Genomic DNA, 21,993 nt, shown 5'->3' on the forward strand with positions numbered 1-21,993 from the left:
CACACCAAACGCTCCAAACGGGAGCATGTCCCAGGAATTCCCTGCAGAGTCTGTAGGATGATGAGCTTCTCGGATGGGACCTTCCCAGAGAAGGAACCGAGGGTGTTTCTGCACTGGCATCCACCCAGCTCCCCGAGGAACCAAAGGGGGTAGCCATGCTTATTCAGGGCCCTGCACCCCAGGCCTTAGGAGCAACTCTGCTTTTCCCTTGCCTCAATTTCCCCCTATTCCTGACAGCAGAGAAATGCTAGAAACATGCTAGCCTCCCAACAACCACCTCAGGAAGTATGTGCCAAGCCCTCAAAAGGGCAAGAAGTAGCAAGTGCCAGGGCGCTCAGAGGATGCAGGCTTCAGGGAAGACACACGTCCAAAACATCCATCAGCCCCCAGTGCCAATGAGTGTCGAGGATGAGCTGCCAGGGAGAACTGTGCCCGGAACTGGCCCAGCCACTGGCTGTTGCTTCTCCAGGGCACAGAAAACTTGGCATCCTTAGGAGCAGTGAAAACACTTAGCTCTGCTGGAACAACATCAACAGTCAGATGTTCAAAGTCGCAGCCAAGAGCTGAGCAAACCACTCTCCATCCACTATGCCCCTGCCAGCCTCAAGGTCAGCAGAGGCCAGCCACTGCTCCTACCCACGCTCAAACTGCTCTGTCTGTTCCTGGAGCCCACTGCAAACTCACTCCCACGTTCTGACCCCAAAGGGAGACAGACGGGGACCAGGCAGGGCCAGGGCTGCCAGCCTGGGTGCATGCTCCCAAGCCTGGGACCAATTCAGCTGGCGACAGGCCAACCCAGTCAGTTCATCAACAACTCTGGCGATGCATGCCCCATGCTGGCCGGCCCATACCTGGCCAGGAAACCACAACATCCAACCCCAGTGACCACCATCCTCCATCCCCCTTCACACACACCCTCTCCCTCATGAGGTAGTAAGGGCCCCAGAGGCTCATCCTAAGAGACAATGATTATAGGGAACTGAAACAGCCTCTCAGGGATCCAAAACAGACAGAGCGAACACCCTCCTGGTGCCTCTGCCTCATCTTCTGGGGAAAGCTGACAAGCCTGATGATCTTCAGGCCCTCCCTGAGTGGTTTCTGGTCCTCAGGTCTCTGCCTCCCACCTGTGCCCCGAACCCAAACCATCCCATCCCCGAGGGATGACCCCTCAAGGCCAGGATGGGGACTCACCAGATTTGGAGTAAAGCACCAGCACGTTATTCCGGGTCCTGAGAAGTTTTTTCAAGTCCTTGGGGTCAGAAATTCTCTCGATGAGTGAGGAGACCTTTGTGGAGGACAGCCACACTGGCAGGACCACCTGGGGATCAAGAAGCCAAGGACCGTGAGCCCCAGCTTCCTGCCAGGCCCTAGGAAGAATGGGTGCCTACAGACATACTGCCTAGAACACACTTTACTTCAGAGGTATGAGGCACACCAACTCTTCTTGGGACACTGTATCAACCTTTCTACCTTATCCCCTCTCCAAATCACCAACAACTCTCCTCCTGGACACTGCCTAGCCCATTCCCAGTCTCCAACTCACCACTCCTCTTCAGGCACTTTTATAAAGCTGTATGGGCTGCATACTACACAAGGATGCTGCATGGACATACCTGCCACCCACTCAATCCAGAACACTCTGGGAAGTCAATATCTGTACTCCACACTGACCCCAACACCATATACCAGAGCAATGTGAAAACTCCATCCCACCTAGACGCACTGAAGCACAAACCCACAGAGAAGTAAGATCACTTCTCATATTTAGGGTGAAAAGGTTTTCGGCTTTTCCCACTCAACTGATGATCTCAGGAGGTCAGTCAACAAGAAGAATGACACAAGTAATTCTTCCCAGAGAATCTTGAGAACAACATCGGACACTGGAAGGCCCAAGCACCTCTGCAGGCACAAAGAGGGGTGGGCTGGAAGCAGTCTAGGGGAGATGTGTTAAAAGTCTGAATAAGAAACAGTCACACAGCAGATGCCCTTACCCAGCCCACATTGCTGGCCAGCCTAGCTGGCAGTAAACACAGAACTACTATATGGAGAGGGTGATTAAGAAAAGCTCTGCTGGGATACACCAGACAGGCAGCGGAAGTATGGCCCTGAGAAAAAAAAAAAAAAAAACAAGGGGATTAAGGGAAAGTCTACAAACTGAACCTTGAGATTACCCATCTCCATCAGCCCCCATCCCCCCAACATCTCCCTTCCCTTTTCCAGAATGCTGCCAGCCTTATCCTCCTAAGCAGGAGATTAGAGAATTTTTCTCTGAGAAGCACAAGAAAAACAACCTAAGGATGGTGATTTTGAGATCTTCCAATGAAACAACTGAGTTCCCCCTGAAATGTCCACAGTGAAGCCCTCTCAGTAAACAAATGCCCTCTATCTCCTCCTCACACTCAGAGAGTCTCCAATGCATGTGCCAGTGTCTTGCTATTCAATACAGATAACCCAAGTTTACCAGATATTTAAGGAAAGCCCTCAACATAAAAGCAGTGATGAAAACAATCTAAAAGAAAGATGATACTTAGAAGAAAAGAAAAAGAACAGAAAACAGCTAAACTATAATTATTATTCTCAGAGAAATGAAATGTTGCATCCATAAAACAAGAATACAACGCAATGAAAAAAGAATTGTCAAAGAGAATCAGGAAAAACTTTTGGGAAGTAAAACCGTCACAGAAATAAAAAATTTCAATAGGTTGAAAGAATTTTTTAAAACTCCTAAAAAATAAAAAATAAAAAAAAAATAAAACTCCTAAAAAATAAAACATAAAAGCAAGAAATAAAAAATAGAAGAAAAATAAAAAAGATGGATCCATTAAGCGCAAGAACCAAATTAAAGTAACCAGAAAAAGAAGTAAACAGAGGAGAAGAGATAATCAAAAATATACTTCAAGAAAATACCTCAGAATTGAAGAATATAAATCTCCAGTTGAGAGGGTCCTGCATGATGACTAAAAAAAAGACTCTCACCAAAGTACACTGCTGACAAAGAGGAGATTCTGAAAATTTCAGAGAAAAAAAAAAAAAAAAAAAACCCACCACATACAAAAAGACCAGGTGTCAAAACTGGCCTAAGACTGCTCATTGGCACAGCAGAGGACAATGAAGCGTTGCCCTCAGGACTCTCATGCAACATGATCTCCAACTGGAATTCTATATCCAGCCAAACTATCTGTCCACTGTGAGTACAGATTTACTTAGGCTTAAGAGCTTACCACCAATAAACCCTTTCTCAGAAAAATACTGGAAGTTATGCTCTATCAAGACCAGTAAAAAATGAGAAAGTCAATGGAACATAGGAAACAAAGGATCCCACAGAGAGAGGCAAAGGAGAATTACCATATTAATGGTAAAGAGGAGTCCTACAAATATCCTGTAGTCTATAGAGCAACCAGCCCATAATGCAGCAAGGGTAAAGAGTTATGGATGAATGTGGTCAATAAAAGGAGGTAACTGTGGATTATTTGATATGCTTGAGTGTAGTAATCAGTTAAATAATCTGACCAAAGTTACACAGCTAATTAAATAACAGGGCCAGAACCCGAATCCTAGTCTCTTTATTTGACCTGATGCCATCTCAGTCCATTGCCTCTTGGCAGCTAGAAGTCTGGAGCTGCATCTTAGCTCTACCGTTCAGATGCCCAGCCAACATCACTCAACCTTCCACGGCTTAGTACCTTGCATCTGACGTGGAAATAATGATACCTCCCTAGTGGTACTGCTGTGAGGATGAAATGGGGTGACTTATCGAACATGCTTTATAAATCATAAAGCACTGCAATAGATATCAGTTACCGTAATATATAATGTGATTTTCCATCTCAGCAGAGTGGAAGACAGAAACGTGGCCCTCTTCTAGTGTTTCTAAATATAATCTGCCATTGGAATTCAGAGGTTCCTTCTCCCCAGGGTAAAACTATCCAGGAGGAGGAATTGAGGAATTACTTCTTCATTCTGCCCTGCCAGAGCTGGGTACAATCCCTGAGGATCCACTGCCCTTATGCAACCCACCTGGAGAGCTCACCAAAAAGTTCATTCCATTATATTAGTACATGTTATTCTACTGCTCCCCGGGAGCTAATGGACTTCAGACTAAAAAGTCCATAGCTGAATGCACATGATTAAAGGAAAAAAAGAAAAGAACCTGTTGGAAAAACACACTCATGCCATTCTGTTTTTTTTTAACTTTATTTAAATTCAATTAATTCACAGATAATGTATTATTGGTTTCAGTGGTAGAGGTCAGTGACTCATCAGTCTTATATAATAGCCAGTGCTCATTACATCACATGCCCTCCTTACTGTCCATCGCCCAGTTACCCAAACCCCCCACCCCCTCACCTCCAGTGACCCTCAGTTTGTTTCCTATGATTAATAAGAGTCTCTTATGGTTTGTCTCCCTCTCTGATTTGGTCCTGTTTTATTTTTTCCTCTCTGTTTTTAATCCTCAGATAATATGGTCAGTCAGGAAAAACAACTGCCCTTGCCCAGTGCCTTGGTACTTTGACCTGTAGACCAGCCCTCCTGAGACTGGCAGGCACCTACACTTCTGGAACTGGGGAGAAGGAGAGGAGATAGGATAGAGGACAGGCACAGTCCCTACCTGCCCGGGCAGGACAGTGGAATGCTGCTGGCCCACAGGGACGGCAAAGCGTCTACAGCAGAAACCTCAAGAGTCAAGTCTTATGACATACTCACAGCTTCCTTTCTGTAAAACCCAGTAAATCCCTCCAATCATCTAACCAACAGCCACCTTCACAGTAAACAAACCGCTTTCCAGCCAGCCACCAGAGCCTCTGACCCAACGTTTACCCTCACGTAGCAGAGAACTTAAGCTCCCAGTGAGAAAGGCACTGAACTAACTGCTTGAACACTATCACCCAATATGATCCTAGGGTTTAAACTGGGCACTGCCACGGCCAGCCTGGTTTAGAACCCCTTATGGAGGTGTCTCTCCCCTTACCCCCCAATCCTTACCCCACCACTACTGCCTGGCTGGGGGACAGACCATCACCTTAGCTCACAACCACAGGGCAGCCCTGGAGGACGGCCCTGTCCTCCCTCCCCTAAGCCTCTCCTCCAGCCACTTAACATTCCTCCTTCTCCTCCACTTCTATCTTAACCTTTGCAGTGTGCACGCTCCTTCCTTTCCTAAGATGCAGCTGCAGGGAGCCTCGGATCGCCTTGCCAAGCACCTTCCTGCAGACTTCATAAGTCACAACCCACAAACCCTGATAACAACAATAACAATGTTAATGATGCACAAACTCTCTGCTTCGTCAAGCCCTCAGGGGGGAGAGGGCAGCATTGAGAAAGTGCTTCAGAAGCCAGTCACCTGCCCAGCCAGCCATGGAACTGTCCTTGGGTGTGGCAGGCTCTTTACATCCTAAGTCACAAGCTTGGGTGGTAGAGAAGAGGGGAAAAAAATCCCCTGTGTCCACCACTGGCAAACTCCTTCTGGCCTTTCCCAATGATTGCTTTCTTTCTGTTCACCAACCCTCAGCTTTAACAGTGTTTACATCAGGGCTGAGCTGCCCCCAGGGGCTGGGCTGAGGCCCATGAAACTACCCCCCACACACCCAGTGCAGAGCAAAACCCTGCTGGGAAGGACAGCTGCCCCTGTTGCTGCTGCAGGGGAATCCAGGCCCCCAACGCAACCTGCAACCCTGTCCCAGCGCAAACCCCATCCGACCACCAGGCCCCTCCAGCAGAGTAGCGGGTGCCTCCACCCTCCGCCCCATCCCCACTCAGAGCACGCAGCCCCTCCCCAGAGCCCAGAAGCCCTCACCCTGCCTCCACCACGGCCTGCTGGAGGCAACAGGTCTTCTCATCTTCCAGATGCCCTGAGGGCTCTCCTGCCCCAAATCAGGCCCAGCCTAGAAGCCCACTCTCATCTTCCCCCTTTGAGGGATTCCCACCCCTCAGACACCACAGAAAGAGCATTGTTTCTGGAGCCAAGCAGATCTGGGGTCAAACCCAGGCGCCATCACATATAGCAACATGACCTGAGGTGCTAGCAGCCCCCTCGGGGTGCCAGCTCCCCACTTACAAAGTTGGGAGGATAATACGGATACCTCCCTTGTGGGGCTGGCTGAGGATTAAACGAGGGGATAAAGTACACAGAGAACCTAACATAATGCTTGGCATACAGAAGTACATAATAATCATAATTATCTTTATTAGCACTATTAGTGAGACAAATCACAGATAGAGCAAGAACAACAGTGAAACAGGCACCACCTCTTCCTCTCCAGGGTCCTGGCTGCAATCAGGCAAAGCAGCACGTCCAGGCAGGAAGGAGTGTGCACGTACACACATTCACCATAATAAACCCTGAAATAATCACCCATCTGCGTGGCCGCACAGACCAAGAGGCCACACAGCACGTGCCGAACGCTCCTTACAGATTCCGCGCCCATCTGCCCCTCACAAAACCCAACAAGTGGGCACCAGCCTCATCCCACAGATGAGGAAACTGAGGCTCAGAGAGGTTATATCACTTACCAGGGTCACACAGTAGGTAAGCAGCAGAGCTGGGACTAGACCTCGGGTCTCCCGGCTCCTGGCCAGAGGCGGTCTATTTCTCTCAACCCCACAAGCTCCCTGGACCCAAGCAGAAAAGGAGCACCTCCTTCCTACACAGGGCTCTTCAGAGAGGCTGCAAAAGCCTCAAACTTCCAGAATCCCATGGCGAGAAGGGATTTATAACCCTCTGCTTCCTGCAAGCCCAGAGTGTCCCGTTGTATGCCCCAGTTCTCAGGATGCTGGGGCAACCGGCCCAGATGTGCTGTTAATCAGAGGTCGTGTCCAGGAGCCTGTGCCCCTCCCGCCCTAACACACAGCACACATGAGCTCCTCTCTCTTCACTTACCCTCACCCACCACCCCCACCAGACTAACGAGATAAAGAGTGGTACAATTCTAGAAACTAATAGCGAGAACGCTCCTTGCCACATTATACCCTTGGCTTTAAAAAGCTCCAGATCTCTGGGGTGCGTGCCAGCACCCTCACGTTCTCTGTAGCAGGGGAGGCTGGCGTTACAGATTCACTACTCAATGCGGATCATGAAACCAGAGGTATTCAATTATGTAAAAGCAGCTTGCTAAAGGAGAAGGATTTGAAGACACAGAGTCTAGCATTTAGGGAAAAGGGTGGAGGTGGGACTTGACCCTTTCTTGCTCCGTCACCTGAAAAAAGATACCCTTCTTATGTTGGGAGCTGTGAAGAAACCGGTTTAATTTAGTGTAACCCACATTTTGCTCAAAATAGTTTTCAAATGTCAGAATCTAAAAGTCTAGACTCTCAAGAAGCTGGTGGTAAAGGGATACAGGAAAAATGTTAAAAACAGATGACCTGAACCCAAGGTCAGAGAACTCGAACTGGCTGAGAATGTAGAGCTGGAGGTTTGGTGGAAACAACTAGAAACCTAAGTTTTGCACTGGATTTACTGGTTGTGTGACCTTGGACAAGTCCTCTCTCTTCTCTAAGTCTCTGTAAAATGAAGGGGCTGAGAGTGATTTTTCCAAAGCCCTTTGCAATGGTGACATTTTGTTAACTCCATCCTCATGACCACAACCAGTGAAGTACCACAAGGTAATTATACCTTGTGAAAAAAACTGTTGAGTTTCTCTGGGTATGTGGCCACCCACATTAAAAGCCACTCCTCTCAGTCTCCCTTGCAGGAAGTGTGGCTACGTAACTAAATTCCACCCCCTGAAATATAAGCAGAAATGTTATGTGCAATCGTTCCTAATAGACATCTGGGTCTTCTTAGTCTCCTCCTCCCCATGCCAGATGGAATCTGGACAAGATGGCTGGAACTCAAGCTGCCATGTTGAGACAATGAGGAGAATGGACTTGTTAAAGATGTGTAGTAGTAAGATAGAAGGTACCTGGGCCCCTGACCCACAGGAGTATACACTGGCCCTAGAATACCCCTTTCTAGGCTTCAACATGAGTGAAATATATGATCTCTGTGAGGTACTATCATTCTGGTTGTCCTGGCACACATACAAATAGGTCTTGAGTACCTACTGGAACAAAAGCTTCAACTAGAAAGAAATATTAACACCTGCTCCAGTTGGGATAGTTCAAAGTGTCTAAGGCATTAAATCATGTATTATACTTCAGATAAATTGCTGTACGGAAAGAGACAAAGGACTATGAACAGCTTGATCTCCCGTGTTCTTCCCAATTACCCAAGCTTCATTATGCCTGTTCTCATCAGGTGGTCACTTGGTGACAACTACCCAGAAATGAAAGAAAAACTAGCGAGCAGCTCTCCCTGCAACCTCAGCCCTTTACTACTCAGGGGCTCATGGCAGGAGACCAAAGGCCTTGCAGTTGGGCTGGTTGGTTTCCCTGATTTGTGACCCCTTTCAACATTCCTCACATGCCCTCTCCAGCCTCCAGGAAGCCCTCCGGAGCCAAGGACTCAAAACTCCAGAGGCTGTCCAACACAGTGGGCTCACAAGGCTGTGAGAACTAAATATTTCTAAGTCCATGTCCTCTAGGCTACCATTTCACCCTGGACAGCATCAGCCCTCTCCCATACCACTCTATCACACTCTGAGGGTGGCAAATACATTCCTTAAGATTCCTTTTTTTTTTTTTTTTTTTTTAAGATTTCATTTATTTATTCATGAGAGACACAGACAAAGAGAGGGGCAGAGACACAGGCAGAGGGAGAAGCAGGCTCCATGCAGGGAGCCCGATGCGGGACTTGATCCCGGGACCCCAGGATCACACCCTGAGCCGAGGCAGATGCTCAACCTCTGAGCCACCCAGGCGTCCCCCTTCTTAGGATTCTGTAGGTGAAATTCCCCAGTTCCTCACATGTGCCCTCAAGTCCCTCACCATCCTGAATGCCCTACCTTAGACACAGCTACGCTCATGACTCTCAGAGCTATCCCATGCCGGCAGCGGAGTTTTAGAGCTTGGAAAGAATAATGTGCTATTTTACTAGAATTTATTTTGGGAAATAAATACCTATGCTTTCATAATTCAAAATACAGGAAATTAATCTCAACACAAACCTTGACTGGTAGGGCACAGTTGAAAAGAAAAAAAAAGTTGAAAAGCATCATTAACAAATCTCTTAAATTATGGCGCCCAGATGTCATACAGTTCTGGCCAAAGTACAATTCTTTTGGAAAGCTATTTGGCACAATTTATCAAGTATCTTAAAAGTATTTATGCTCCTTGACTTGGTAATTCCACTTTTGGGAATCTGTCCTGAGGAAATTAGCAGAGGTTCTGACAGATGACTCACACGATCCTACTCATAAGAGTCAAAAACTGTAAACAACCTAAATACTCAAGAGCAGGGTAATGGTTATTTAGAGGAAACCACTCAAGAGAATAACACAGCCATTTAGATGATGTTTTTGAAGACTGTACAAAGGAAAAGTATTTGTTTTAACATTAAGTTTTGAAAAATAGAATTCAGGGTGGACTTGGTGGCTCAGGCAGTTAAGCATCTGCCTTTGGCTCGGGTCATGATCTCGGGGTCCTGGGATCCAGCCCCGCATCGGGCTTCCTGTTCAGTGGGGAGTCTGCTTCTTCCTCTCCCTCTCCCCACCGCTCATGTGTACTCTCTCTCTCAATACATAAAATCTTAAAAAATAAAATAAAAAATAGAATTCAAATGTACACGGTATGATTACAACTATATGCAAAATTATGCTCAGGAAAAGACTGGAAGAAAAAAATGCACCAAAGTGAAACTTTGTCCTTGGATAGATTTTATTCCTCTTCCTCTTTGTCTGTTTTTCTCATTCACCGTAATAGGCATGTCCAATTTAAATCTTAAAAAAAAAAAAAATTCTCTCCATTTGGCCACCATTATGGAAATAATTAACAATCTCAAAGTATCACCCCACAAGCAAACATAACTTCACAGCGGAGAAGCCTGATGGAAACCTCCTTAACTAAGGAAGCAGCCATAGCGACACCGGTAATGGGTAAAATTGACACCATACGCCTCGGGATATGATGCACTGAATGGAAACATCATCAAAAACCCAGTTGAAGGACATTCTTCAAAATTATCAAGGTCATGAAAGACAAAGACTGAGAAACGGTCCAGATTAAGGGAGACTAAAGAGATACAACAACAATGAAATTCAATGTGTGATTCTGAACTGGGTTCTGGGCCAAATGCCACATTCCTGATTGTGATCATTGCACTGTAGTTATGTAAGAGAACATCCTTGCCTTTTAGGAAATATTGAAGATTTAGGGGGCAAAGGAGCATCATTACGTCTGTGAACTTTACAAATGTTATGGGAGAATGTGATAAAACAAATGTGATAAATGTTAATATGTATGGAATCTGGATAAAGAGCAGATGGGAATCCTTTGTAATCTTCTTGCAACTCCTCTGTAAGTCTGAAATTAGAAAAAAAAAAAAAAAAAAAAAACCTTACTTAAAAAAAGAAAAAAAAAAAGACCCAGAACACAACCAAATACTGTCCCCACCTCTTCCTGACACCCTTGGCTGGCCAGCCAGCGCGCTGGTGGTACTTTCCCATGTTAGAAGGATGCTTCTCTGCCCTTCTTCCCTTCCAGCTGACTCTGCTCCTCTGTTCACCTGATGCTGTGGAATTTTTTTATAGGATCTATTATATGAAATCTGCAAAGCACTCTGCATGCAACACATACCTAGAATGGCTTTGATGAGAGAGAGAAAGAGAAATACAAAAGAACATTCATTTTTAAATATGGGTAATTTGTGCCCCTTAATAAGGCAAATTTTAAGCATCTGTCACCATCCACCAAGGCTAAATAACACTCTTCACCAGAATGAAGGCCTCACCACAAACCAAGTTTGGGAATTTCACCGCTGATACTTGCCAACGTGCAAATGTCTACTACCCAGCAGCCTTGGAAACAAACACAAGCACTGTGAGTCCCTGAATGGTGTGTGTGCATCAGACAGACAGACAGAGAGGGCCTGGCCCTGAGTTGCACACCTCTGAGTAGCTGCAGCTAAGAAGTTAAAGGTGCTTATTAAGAAAGAGAGAGGGAAAACAAAAAAAAAAAAAAAAGAAGAGAGAGGAGGCGCCTGGGTGGCTCAGTTGGTCAAACGTCTGCCTTCGGCTCAGGAGCTCAGGTCATGATCCGAAATCCTGGGATCAAGACCGCATTGGGCTCCCTGCTGAGTGGGCAGTCAGCTTCTTCCTCTCCCCCTGCTATGCTCTCTCAAATAAATAAAATCTTTTTTTAAGAAGGAGGAGGAGGAGGAGGAGGAAGGGGAGAAGGAGGAGGAGGAGGAGGAGGAGACGAAGAAGAAAGGCAGGCAGGGCAGACAGACATGGGCAAGCACTTGGCAAGGAACAGAACCCAAGAGAGAATTCTTCAGTCTCCAAATCCAGGGTCTAGGGATGAGCCCATGGTAAGGACAACAGCTCCGAGTACAGGGAGCTTACCCTGTGACCAGGGGCTGCTAAGCAATCCGCGTGCCTGCCTAATTTAATCATCTTGGCAAGGGAAGTCAGTAGGTACTTTTAGTAGATCTATTTTATATGCAAGGAAACTGAGACGAAGAGGAGCTAAGAAACTTGCTCAGCGTCACACAGCAGGTAGGTGACAGTGCTGTGACTCAGAGCTCCGTCTCCCAGGCTCGGGTGCCCTGGCTGCAGGAAGAGACCACAGATTCCTGGAGCCACACACACCTTACTGCTTGCTCTTCTAAATACAAAGCCAGCCGCATTTCTTCTATTTTGCTTCCTTTAAAAGCCACACCTTACATGGGGGCGACGCAGCAGTACGGTTCTCCTCCCCTACATTCCCCACAGCGTGTGGCTGTCAACAAGGGACAATTCAGGGCCGGACAACTGATCCGAGAGCTTATAAAAACAGGTTTTCTTATCCTGAAATTGCAACTGCAGTGCATTTAACCAGGACTTAAGTCCCTCAAGCTTTTAATGTTTTTGAAAAACCTCTCCTAGCGCCAAGAGGGCTTTGGGCCGCTGCCAGCCTGGTGTGCCAGGCCTGCTAACAAGGAAGAGTGCGGTAGAGGGAACAGTGAATCAGGCAGCAGGGAGGGGGAGGAGCAGGTAAATTCCCACTCCGGAAATCCGACTCTGCCTCAAAGCTCAGTTAATTGATAAGAAAATAACAATTCAAGTGCTCAAGATCCATGGTATACATCCAGGCTTTAATACACATTATTTCACTCAGTCCTCTGGAGTTGAGGGTTTAAAACCGTGTTTTCGACCCTTTGGGCTTCGGCCTGAGAGCCAAGTCACAAAATCAATTCAGTGGATTGCCACCAGCATTTTTTAAACGACATTAAATAGACAACATCAGTACATACCGCAGATAGCAAGACATCCGGTAAAACATTCATACGTGTTGTATTCGTGCACATATACACCTGGCTATAATGTAAAATGCACAATCGTGCTTGCGGGAATCCCACGCAGGAAAAACACCTGAGAAGCTGTCATAAACAACCTGTGTGGGAGGTGGTGCTGTCCCCACTTTGGAGATGTGAAAACTGAGTCTCACAGAAGTGAAGGGACAGCCCTCAGGTGAAGCCCGAGACCTGCTTGACCTCTGAGCACAGTGAGTCAGCGTGCACACTCGGCGCCGGCTCCGTCAAGCCCTCTCCACTCACTACAGCTCCACCAAACGAGACTGGAGGGCCAGCAGGTCTGCCTTCCCTTCCCTGTGCAGACACTAAGCACCCCCAAAGGGTCAGAGCCGCAGCAGCCTGATGCATCCTTACCTGCTGCCCACTCGCTGCAGCTCCCCACCCGCCCCCAGAGAAGAGCTCGGCAGGGCACCTGAAGCCAAGTGCAACCACACCACATCCCTTCCCAGCGCCCGTGAATCATGAATCATGACAGGGGCAAAACCGGGGTCCACACCACTCAACCAGAAGCAACAGCCCTGGCTGGCCAGATACCATGCACCGGGCAAAACTAATGTCGGTAACTTGTAAACCTGCCTGGTTTGTAGGCACAACAGCTCTAAGTACAGGGAAATGGATTCCTGGGGATTTGTCCTTGAAGGACATCATCCCGCAGATCTGGGGAGGCCAGGAATCCCACTGTACACATATTCCCTTGGGGTGATGCAGATCCACAGCCAGGCTGAGAAACCTCCACCACCCATCCATCTCTGGACTCCACCTCATTCCCCTCTCCTTCACAGCCAGAATTTTCCATCTCCGCTTGCCTCCATCCATTCCTCAGCCCCCTCAGATCTTTGCCTACCACCACCACCGGGAAGGCTCTCAATGAGGATGAATCACAATGACTTCCACACAGACACCCTACACACACCTCCAGTTCTCCTCTGTCTCCAGCAGGACACTCTTGGCCTCCCTTCCACCTCTTCAGCCAGGCTTCCTAACCTCTTTGCAATCCCTGGTCCCCCCAACCTTTAAATGTTGAAGTTCCCCAGAGCTCACTTGCTCCACCTCTCTTTCCTCTCTGTGAGGGTCTGGCCCACCTCCTTCCGGAGCAGCACCCCTATATTAGCATATGCAGCCCAGACATCCTCACATCCTGCTCACTCAGTGGTTCTTAAACTGGGGTCACACACAATTCTCAAGTGTTAAAAACTGAAATCTCATACAAATAGATATTGAGCACCTTTCTTTTTTTTTTTTTTAAAGATTTTATTTTATTTATTCATAGAGACAGAGAGAGAGAGAGTGAGGCAGAGACACAGGCAGAGGGAGAAGCAGGCACCACACAGAGAGCCTGACGTGGGACTCGATCCCAATCCCGGGTCTCCAGGATCACGCCCCGGGCTGCAGGCGGCGCCAAACCGCTGCGCCACCAAGGCTGCCCTTGAGCACCTTTCAAAGTATTACTGAACTCTTAGTAAGGGGCCCACTAAGATAGTTACATCAAAAAAAAAAAAAAAAAAAAAAAAAGGATATAACAAAAAGACTTTAAAAATCTTTCAAAAAAAGAAGTTTTAAGGGGATCCCTGGGTGGCTCAGCGGTTTAGCACCTGCCTTTGGCCCAGGGCGATCCTGGAGTCCCGGGGATCAAGTCCCAGGTCGGGCTCCAGGCATGGAGCCTGCTTCTCCCTCCTCCTGTGTCTCTGCCTCTCTCTATGTCTATCATAAATAAATAAATAAATAAATAAATAAATAAATAAATAAATAAATCTATCTTAAAAAAAAAGTCATAAGAAATCAATATGCATATGGTTCATGGGGGGGTGGGGGAGTAAAGAATCCTGTTATAAGACTGCTAAATGAGCTATCAAACTGGTTCATGTCTTACAGGGCAATCCCCTCCCAGTCTCTCTTCTCTACCAAACAGAAATCATTTGCATCTTACCTACCAGCAGAGTACGGGTCCTAAAGAATAAAAAGCAAAGTTATATTCCCTAGTGCACCGGATGGCCCTCAGGTGGCCTTCTTAGACAACGCTCTAATATGACATTAAAAAGACACTAAATCACCTTTTCTGTCCAAGTTTTCGAATAATTCTTTACACTGAGGTCTATGAACTTGGATGGGGAAAGAATTGTATCTTTATTTTCACTAACCTCTAAATGAAATTAGAGCCTTACCTTTATTATTACGAATGTAGGTAACAAATTATAGTAGCACTAGCAGCATCTCTGACTTTGCCACTAACAGAAATCATACGTATTTTTTTGCCCCCAGAAACCACATTTTTCTCATACAACAACAGGCAATAGGTGCAGATATCTTGAAACACTGTTTCTGCTCATTACTAAATTTTACAGAAAGCACCAAACCTGCCATGAGATCTACTCAAATGATGCATTTATGAATATAAATATTTTTGTCACATATTTGTTATATCTTGATAACTGTATTTTAATATCATTGATTTGCTTTGTCATCCTATGCATTGTTTTAAACATTTAGAAATATTATTCTAAGAAAGGGTTTATAAGCCCTCAGAGAAGCCTTTCCTGGCTCCCTGCATTAGGTTAGGGACCCGTATTGCACATTCTCTTATCACCTTATATTTCCTCTTTCTAGCACTTTACTACCCGGAGTAATAAATTAGTGGCTTTCCCACTGGGCTATGGGAGGAAGGGACGGTGTCCATCTTATTTATCATTATGTCCCTAATGCCTTAGCGTGGTATATCTAACTCATAGAAGCCTGTTGAGAAATATCTGTTTAAAAAAAAAAAAAAAAAGAAAGAAAAAGAAAGGCCTGTGGGATAAATGAACATCTATGACACGCGTAGCATGCAGATGCTTGTCCACATTCCTCAGAGATACAGAGCACGTGCCATACTCTGCCCAGGACCTAGCAAAGTCAGACCCCTTGACAAAAGCAAACCCACTTGTCAATTGCAAGCCAGCCCTACTTGGCACAACAACAGAACTTTCCAGCCAACCCCACTTCTCAGCTGAAATGCAAGATCACCTCTATGTTTCAGCCCCAGCATAGGGCCCTCAACCTAGATCTCCATCAATACCTTCCACAGTAAGGATTAGAAGCATCCGCTTGTGAGTTAAAGACATATGCTCATGCTAAAGGGCAGGGGGAATGGTAGGCTTCTTGGGGTGAGGGGATGCTCTACCCCAACTCCAGATAGCTTCAATGAAGTCAGGCACAGACTCACTGTCAGGCCATCTGGGAGCAGAGTACATCAAACTGGGGGATCAGGATGACCTTGGAGAATAAGAAACCAATTCTGACCCCACAGTCCATCTAAGTGTGTTTAACCCTCCACCACATGATTGCAAAGCTAATTAGAAGTGGTTTCATCAACATAAAATACATGGAAATGCTCTGCAAACTCCAAAGCCCTCTACAAGTGTGTCCAGGGCTTTATAATTCTCGTCAACAGGGTGGCCAGAGGCTCCAGTCAGTGCTGGAGGATGGGCCAGGCAGTCCAGCATGGGGTGGGCATCACTGTTCCTCCCTTCTTCCACTGGGATCTAAGATGCTGGGTAAGAAAGAAGGGAAGGAAAAAGGGGAGGATGGGAGGCAAAGAAACCATGGAAGTCCTAGTAACATAAGAGAACTTAGGCTCGTTATACCGCAGGCATCGCTCTCTGACCCACTGTCACTTAGCCTCCAAAACCTGCTGAATGAGACACAAGAGCCCCACAAAACAAACTCGCAAAGCTGGGGCAAATCCTCCAGGGAGGCACTGTGGTTAGTATCATCACTCTCAAAAGAAGATCCCCTGTCAGAAGAAAGGGGAGAGAAACTGAGAGCCCCTCTGTAGCCCCCTCCTCCTCATCCGTAGGCTCTACAGGGGCCCACTGGGAGAGGCAAGGAGAGTCGAGAGCCCAGCTCAGAGGAACCAGGAGCCCCCAACTCCCAGCCTGAAGTCTCTGCTCACACCCGCTCTGGCCCTCCACTGCCACCTCCTCCTAACTGGCCTCCCTAGCACCTCTCCTTCCCAACTTGAGATAAATGCCATGGCTCCCATTTATGGGGCCCTCGCGGGTGCCGGCACCATGCTGGGTGTTTCCTGTGTTACTTCGGATGCTTTCAACTCTGCAAATGGTTATCATTGCGACCACTAACAAGCAAGAAAACTGAGGCAGGGCCCAAGGTCACACAGCTCCTGAACGTCAGGCTGGCTAAAAACCCATGTTCTATCCACTGCACCACACTTCATCTTGTAGACAACGGAGAAGAAAGTGAGAGGAAGAAAGTGTTGTTCTGAGAAAATTAATCCCAGTCTCTTCCATTCCAATCCAAGCCTACACTGTGGACTGACTGCTCTTGTTATTAAAAGGGCAGCTTTCATCATGTCTCTCCATTACCTAGAGAATCAAGTCCCAAAAGCTCTGCCAGTCATTTAAGGTTCTTTACAATCCACTTTTCTGATCTTATTCCCCCTCCCCAGACTCAAATCTCTCCTTCCATTCAGCCTGGCCCATAACTCCTCATCGCCTGTATTTTTGTCTCAGACAGGTTCCTTTCTCTGCCTGCAACACTAGTTCCTTCAGCCAACTATGGACTGGGGATGACTATATGCCAGGTCCCGGGCTAGGTGCTGGGGACACAATGAGCAGAACAGAAAGGATGCCCACGGTCAAAGAGCCCAGAGTCAGCTCTCGTTATGAGGTGTGAGCTAAGACCCTTCTCTGGTGTCTAGGTGCCCCGCGGCCTGATCCCTGCCCAAATCCACAGCACTCCGTGTCTGCCACCCATATGGCACTCAGCTATTCCTCCAACTTATGTGCCAGCTCTGTTTTAAAACTTCCTCTATAACGTGTTTATTTCTGTGGGAGAAGTGCACTCCAGGTTCCAAGCAGCATTATAAATGGCAATTAGATCCCCAGGCCAGCCCACAAAAGTCCATTAAATATATAATGGTGTAGAACCTAAAATACGTGTACATTAAAAACTCTGCAGGAGACACCAGGGACAAGCATCTCTTGCTTCCTGCACCTCCGCCCACTGTCCCACCAGGTGCTGAGTGTCAAGCCACCATCAAGGGCAGAGGCCAGAGCAGGGACGTGGGAGGAGGGAAGCAGGTGGAAGACGTGGGGGGGGGGGGGTATGGCAGAGATGAAGCAGGAAGAAACCTGATTTATAATTCAGGAACCTGGCACCAATCCCAGCTCTGCCTTTACAAACACGGTGGCCTCGAGACCCTTCCCTCTCAAAGCCTCACTTTTCTAAAATGAAAGAGCTGAGTTACATCAGTAGTTCTCAGACTTCTGAATCTCAGACTAGCAGGGATATATTTTTCAAATATATTTCATATTTTTTTAAAAATATTTTAAAATAGGGACACCTGGGTGGCTCAGCGGTTGAGCATCTGCCTTTGGCCCAAGGCCTGATCTTGGAGACCCGGGATCGAGTCCCACATCGGGCTCCCTGCATGGAGCCTGCTTCTCCCTCTGCCTGTGTCTCTGCCTCTCTCTCTCTCTCTCTCTCTCTCTGGGTCTCTCATGAATAAATAAATAAAACCCTTAAAAAAATAAATAAATAAATAATTTTAAAATATATAACATATGAAAAAAATATATATAACATACGTTTTAAATATATAATGTATACTTGAAAATCAATTTTGTCAATACCTTCTAAAAAAAAAACCATGATATACAATCATGACTTTAATTTTTCAAAAAGACACTGAACCCCACCCTCCTCCAGTACGACATCACATCCAAAAAATGGACAAGTCTTTAAACGGAAAATATCTGGATTCGTGGAAAAACCATTCACTGTTGGTACTTTTCCAATGTGTCTATGGACCTGTGAAAATTGTCACAGCCCAGCTTCGCTCCTCGGCCTGACGTTGGAACCACGTGAGCTGGGTGACTTTGCATCCTTGCCGGCTCCAACAGGGCTCTGTTCTGAGGGCTGGAGGTAGGCTACACCACAATCAGCGTGGATGGTTTGGGGACGGGGCCACCGCAGAGAGGAGCTGGGCTGGGCAGCAGGAAGAGGCAGTCCGCGGCAGGGGTAGGGACAGGACAGCTCAGCCTCCCCGGGCAGAGGGCACAGACACCCAGCCAGGAGGGAAGTGCTGGAACTGACTCGTCCCAAGTGTTGACTGTGACTCTTTTCATCCCTGGATGCTTTATGGAAGGCTGAGAGGCCCCAAAGGAATCTTTTTTCCTTTATTAACTTTTTCTGATCAAAAAAACTAATAATAGGGCAGCCCCAGTGGCTCAGCGGTTTAGCGCTGCCTTCAGCCTGGAGTCCTGGGATCGAGTCCCACGTCGGGCTCCCTGCATGGAGCCTGCTTCTCCCTCTACCTCTGTCTCTGCCTCTCTCTCTCTCTCTCGTGTGTGTCTCTCATGAATAAATAAATCTATTTAAAAAAACTAATAATATTCATACAGAAAACTTGGGGAAACAGAAAAAACAGGATAAGCAAAGAAGTAAACAAAAGTCAACCACAGCTGTGCCTTCCTGAACAATCGCCGTTGACATTCTGAGGCACCGCTAATTCCTCCACCGCTTATGTAGCTATCTTCAGTCACCCTGGAATTCATTTTATACCCTGCTTTCCCCCTAATTACCGCACGGAAGCACTTTGCCATGTCCCTAAATAGTCTTCACACGCATCATAAAATATTTTGATAATCACGGCATTCTAGTAAATATAAACATCACTTTCCACGGCATGGACAGGACCAAAAGTCATTTAAACCATGCCATTACTGTTGGGCATCTATGCCATTTCCAAATTTTTGCTATTGTAAAAAATGTGGTAGGTATTTGCCACTGTCCATGAATCTCTGTAGACCCCTTTATACTGCTTTATGTCCCCTGGGTCACAGCCTAGGGCTCCGCACATATCAGCTCTCAGTAAATATTGAGTGAACAAGGAAATCCAATACACTCCCAGGACCTGGGAAGCCCTTATCAGATGGACACGGAGTTTAACTTTACCGAGGCCCACCCTGGTGTCTACCAGCCACTCGGCAGTGACACGGCCTTGCTGACACCTGCTGAGCCAAGGTAGGGTGTGGGGAAAGGAGAACGTCAACTCCATGCTGCAGATTCCCAGTTCTAGCGCTCTCAGCAAACCTACCCCCGCCCCCCGTGCTTCCAGGGGGAGGGCCCAGCAGGCCTCAACAGCCTTACCAACTCCCCCCACACCCCCTCCACACCGTACAACCCACTGCCTCAAGAAGGCCAGGGCTGACCTGCCCACCAAATTAATGTATGGCTCCCCTCGATGGAGGCTCCCAGCACTTGGGGTATCAGGGCTCGCTGTCCTGTCTTTATTTGCTCATGGGACTGACTCCCCGGCGCAAAGCAGGGCAGCACCGGAGGGCAGGGACACACTGTGCTTTGCTCTCCACCCCAAATCCAATCCAGTGCCAAACAAGGTGGTTGATAAATAAATGTTTGCTGAATGAAACTTCTTTCCAGTCAGATTCCCAAGCCCTCTATTTTTACAGCAGGGAAGGTGGAAAAGAAGAAAAGAGAAGAGCAGGATATCCTAACACAGCCCAAGCGCAAAGACGTGATGGGGCCCCTGCTAGAGCTGGCCCCCTCTGCACCGCCCTGCAGGACCCCCGGCCTAGAGACCAGCCCAGGCCAGCTGGCTCCAGAAAACAATGCAAACAGATCATCCACACATGGATGCAGGTGAAAGGGCACTGTCCCACTCCAGACTGGTTCTCTTCCAGAGGGAGAAAGGTCAGATCTAGAGGACAGGTGACTTGCTTTCCCACCCACTTCCAGACAACCAGAAAAATGCAGGGCCACTCTTCACTGGGGATCCCCAAAAGGCAGAGTACCCGGAAACAGAAATGTTTAAAAGTAACTAAATCCACACTCCAGTTTGTCTCATGTTGCCCAGCATCCTTGCCACACCCAAAAGAAAAAAAAAAAAAAACTGAAAAAGCTAGGCTGGAGAGGGTGCTGCTAGCAGCAGAAAGTTTTTCCCTGGAACTTCAAGGGAAAAAAAAAAAGGAGCCAACTGTGCTAAAACAAGAGACCAGAAGTTATGGAGACATGTGCAAAGAAGCCACATTATCCCATTGCACGCCCACAGTAACACCTAGGCCAGGCCCGGGGAGCCCTGGGCACTGGGGACACACACACTCTGGCCTCTTCTAGGGATGCCCTGGAGCCACCACCCTGCACCCCCCCCAACCCCAAGTGTAGCAAACCCCTCTCAGAGAGTCACCCCTCCCAGCACGCTGGCCCACCCCTTGCACATCCCAGCTCGAGTTGGAGCTGCAATTCCCAGAACTTCCTCCATCGGACCCCCCTCATGTCCTTGGGGAGGGGGCGCCTTGACCGGCCCCATTTCATGGATGGGAAGACTAAGTCGGGTACGGTAAAGGATTCCCTTCGAACCTCAGCTAGACAGTGGCCGAGGCTCAGGCTCGAGCCAGGGGCGGTCGGTGTAGCAGCAGGACCCCAGCCGGCGCGCCCAGCCTGGCCTGCACCCGGGGCGGGGGGACCCCAGGCGCTGACCCGCAGGTCCCCGGCTGCCCAGCGTGGGAGCCCGCGTCCCGGGCGCCAGGTGGGTCCGAAGCTCGGTTTCCTGGGTTTCCGGCCGCGCAGGTATCACCCCCTTCCCACCCGCACTCACACAGGTGCCGCCGCCCCACCCCGCGCCCGCCCCCGCTTGCAAGCACCCGGCGCCCGGGGCGCTCCGCCCGGAGGGCACAGGGGAGGGCACGGGGGCCGCCCCCGCCCGGGACCCCGAGGCTCCCCCGCAGCGCGGACCCCACCGCGGGGCGCCCCGGGCCGCAGCCTCACCCAGACGGCCAGCAGCAGCCCCGCCGGCCCGAGCCGCGCCATCCCCGCCGCCGCCCCCGGCTCCGCGCTGCGCCCGGGCTCCCGCGCCCGCGCCTCGGTCGGTGCCACCGCCGCTCCCCGCCTCCCGGTCCCGGTGCCACGTCTGCCAGGGCATGCGCACCGGGCTGCGGAGGCGGCCGGCTCGGGGCTGCTGGGAGTCGTAGTCCCGGAGAGCCGGGCCGGGCGGGGGGGGGGCGGGGGGCGTGCCCGGGGCGCAGGGGCCAGGGCCACAGAGCGGGAGGCCGAGCGATCCGCAGAGCTCGGGCCGCCCGGGGGGCTCGGCGGTCAGGGCAGCCTGCAGCCCGGGGGGCTCGGCGGTTAGGGCCGCCTGCACACCGGGTGGCCCAGCGGTTAGCGCCGCCTGCAGCCCGGGGGGCCCAGAGGTTAGGGCAGCCCAGGGGGCTCAGCTATCAGCGCCGCCTGCACACCGGGTGCCCCAGCGCTTAGCGCCGCCTGCAGCCTGCAGCCCGGGGGGCTCAGCGGTTAGGGCAGCCTGCAGCCTGCAGCCCGGGGAGCCCAGCGGTTAGCGCCGCCTGCAGCCCGGGGGGCTCAGCGGTTAGGGCCGCCTGCAGCCCGGGTGGCCCAACGGTTAGGGCAGCCTGCAGCCCGGGGGGCCCAACGGTTAGCGCCGCCTACAGCCCGGGTAGCCCAGTGGTTAGCGTCGCCTGTAGCCCGGGGGGCTCAGCAGCCAGGGCAGCCTGGGGGGCTCAGCGGTTAGCGCCACCTCCAGCCCGGGGGGCTCAGCAGTTAGGGCAGCCTGCAGCCTGGGTAGCCCAGCGGTTAGCGTC

The 21,993-nt window shown here is 49.1% G+C and overlaps 1 protein-coding gene across 1 annotated transcript in view; it reads right to left on the bottom strand.

Annotated features, from left to right (window-relative positions):
* Nucleotides 1-21,296, bottom strand: part of PDIA5 (protein disulfide isomerase family A member 5) — a 94,590-nt gene extending 73,294 nt beyond the window's left edge. Inside the window, exons 1-2 of the mRNA XM_077884244.1 lie at nt 21,167-21,296; nt 1,192-1,318 (exon numbers count right to left, since the gene is read on the bottom strand). Of these exons, the coding sequence (XP_077740370.1) occupies nt 1,192-1,318; nt 21,167-21,208 (169 nt within the window). The 5' untranslated portion in view covers nt 21,209-21,296. The remainder of the gene's footprint in view (nt 1-1,191; nt 1,319-21,166) is intronic.
* Between the last annotated feature and the right edge of the window lie 697 nt (nt 21,297-21,993).

This window comes from Canis aureus, chromosome 35 (assembly GCF_053574225.1).
Source record: "Canis aureus isolate CA01 chromosome 35, VMU_Caureus_v.1.0, whole genome shotgun sequence".
Lineage (NCBI taxonomy): Eukaryota > Metazoa > Chordata > Mammalia > Carnivora > Canidae > Canis > Canis aureus.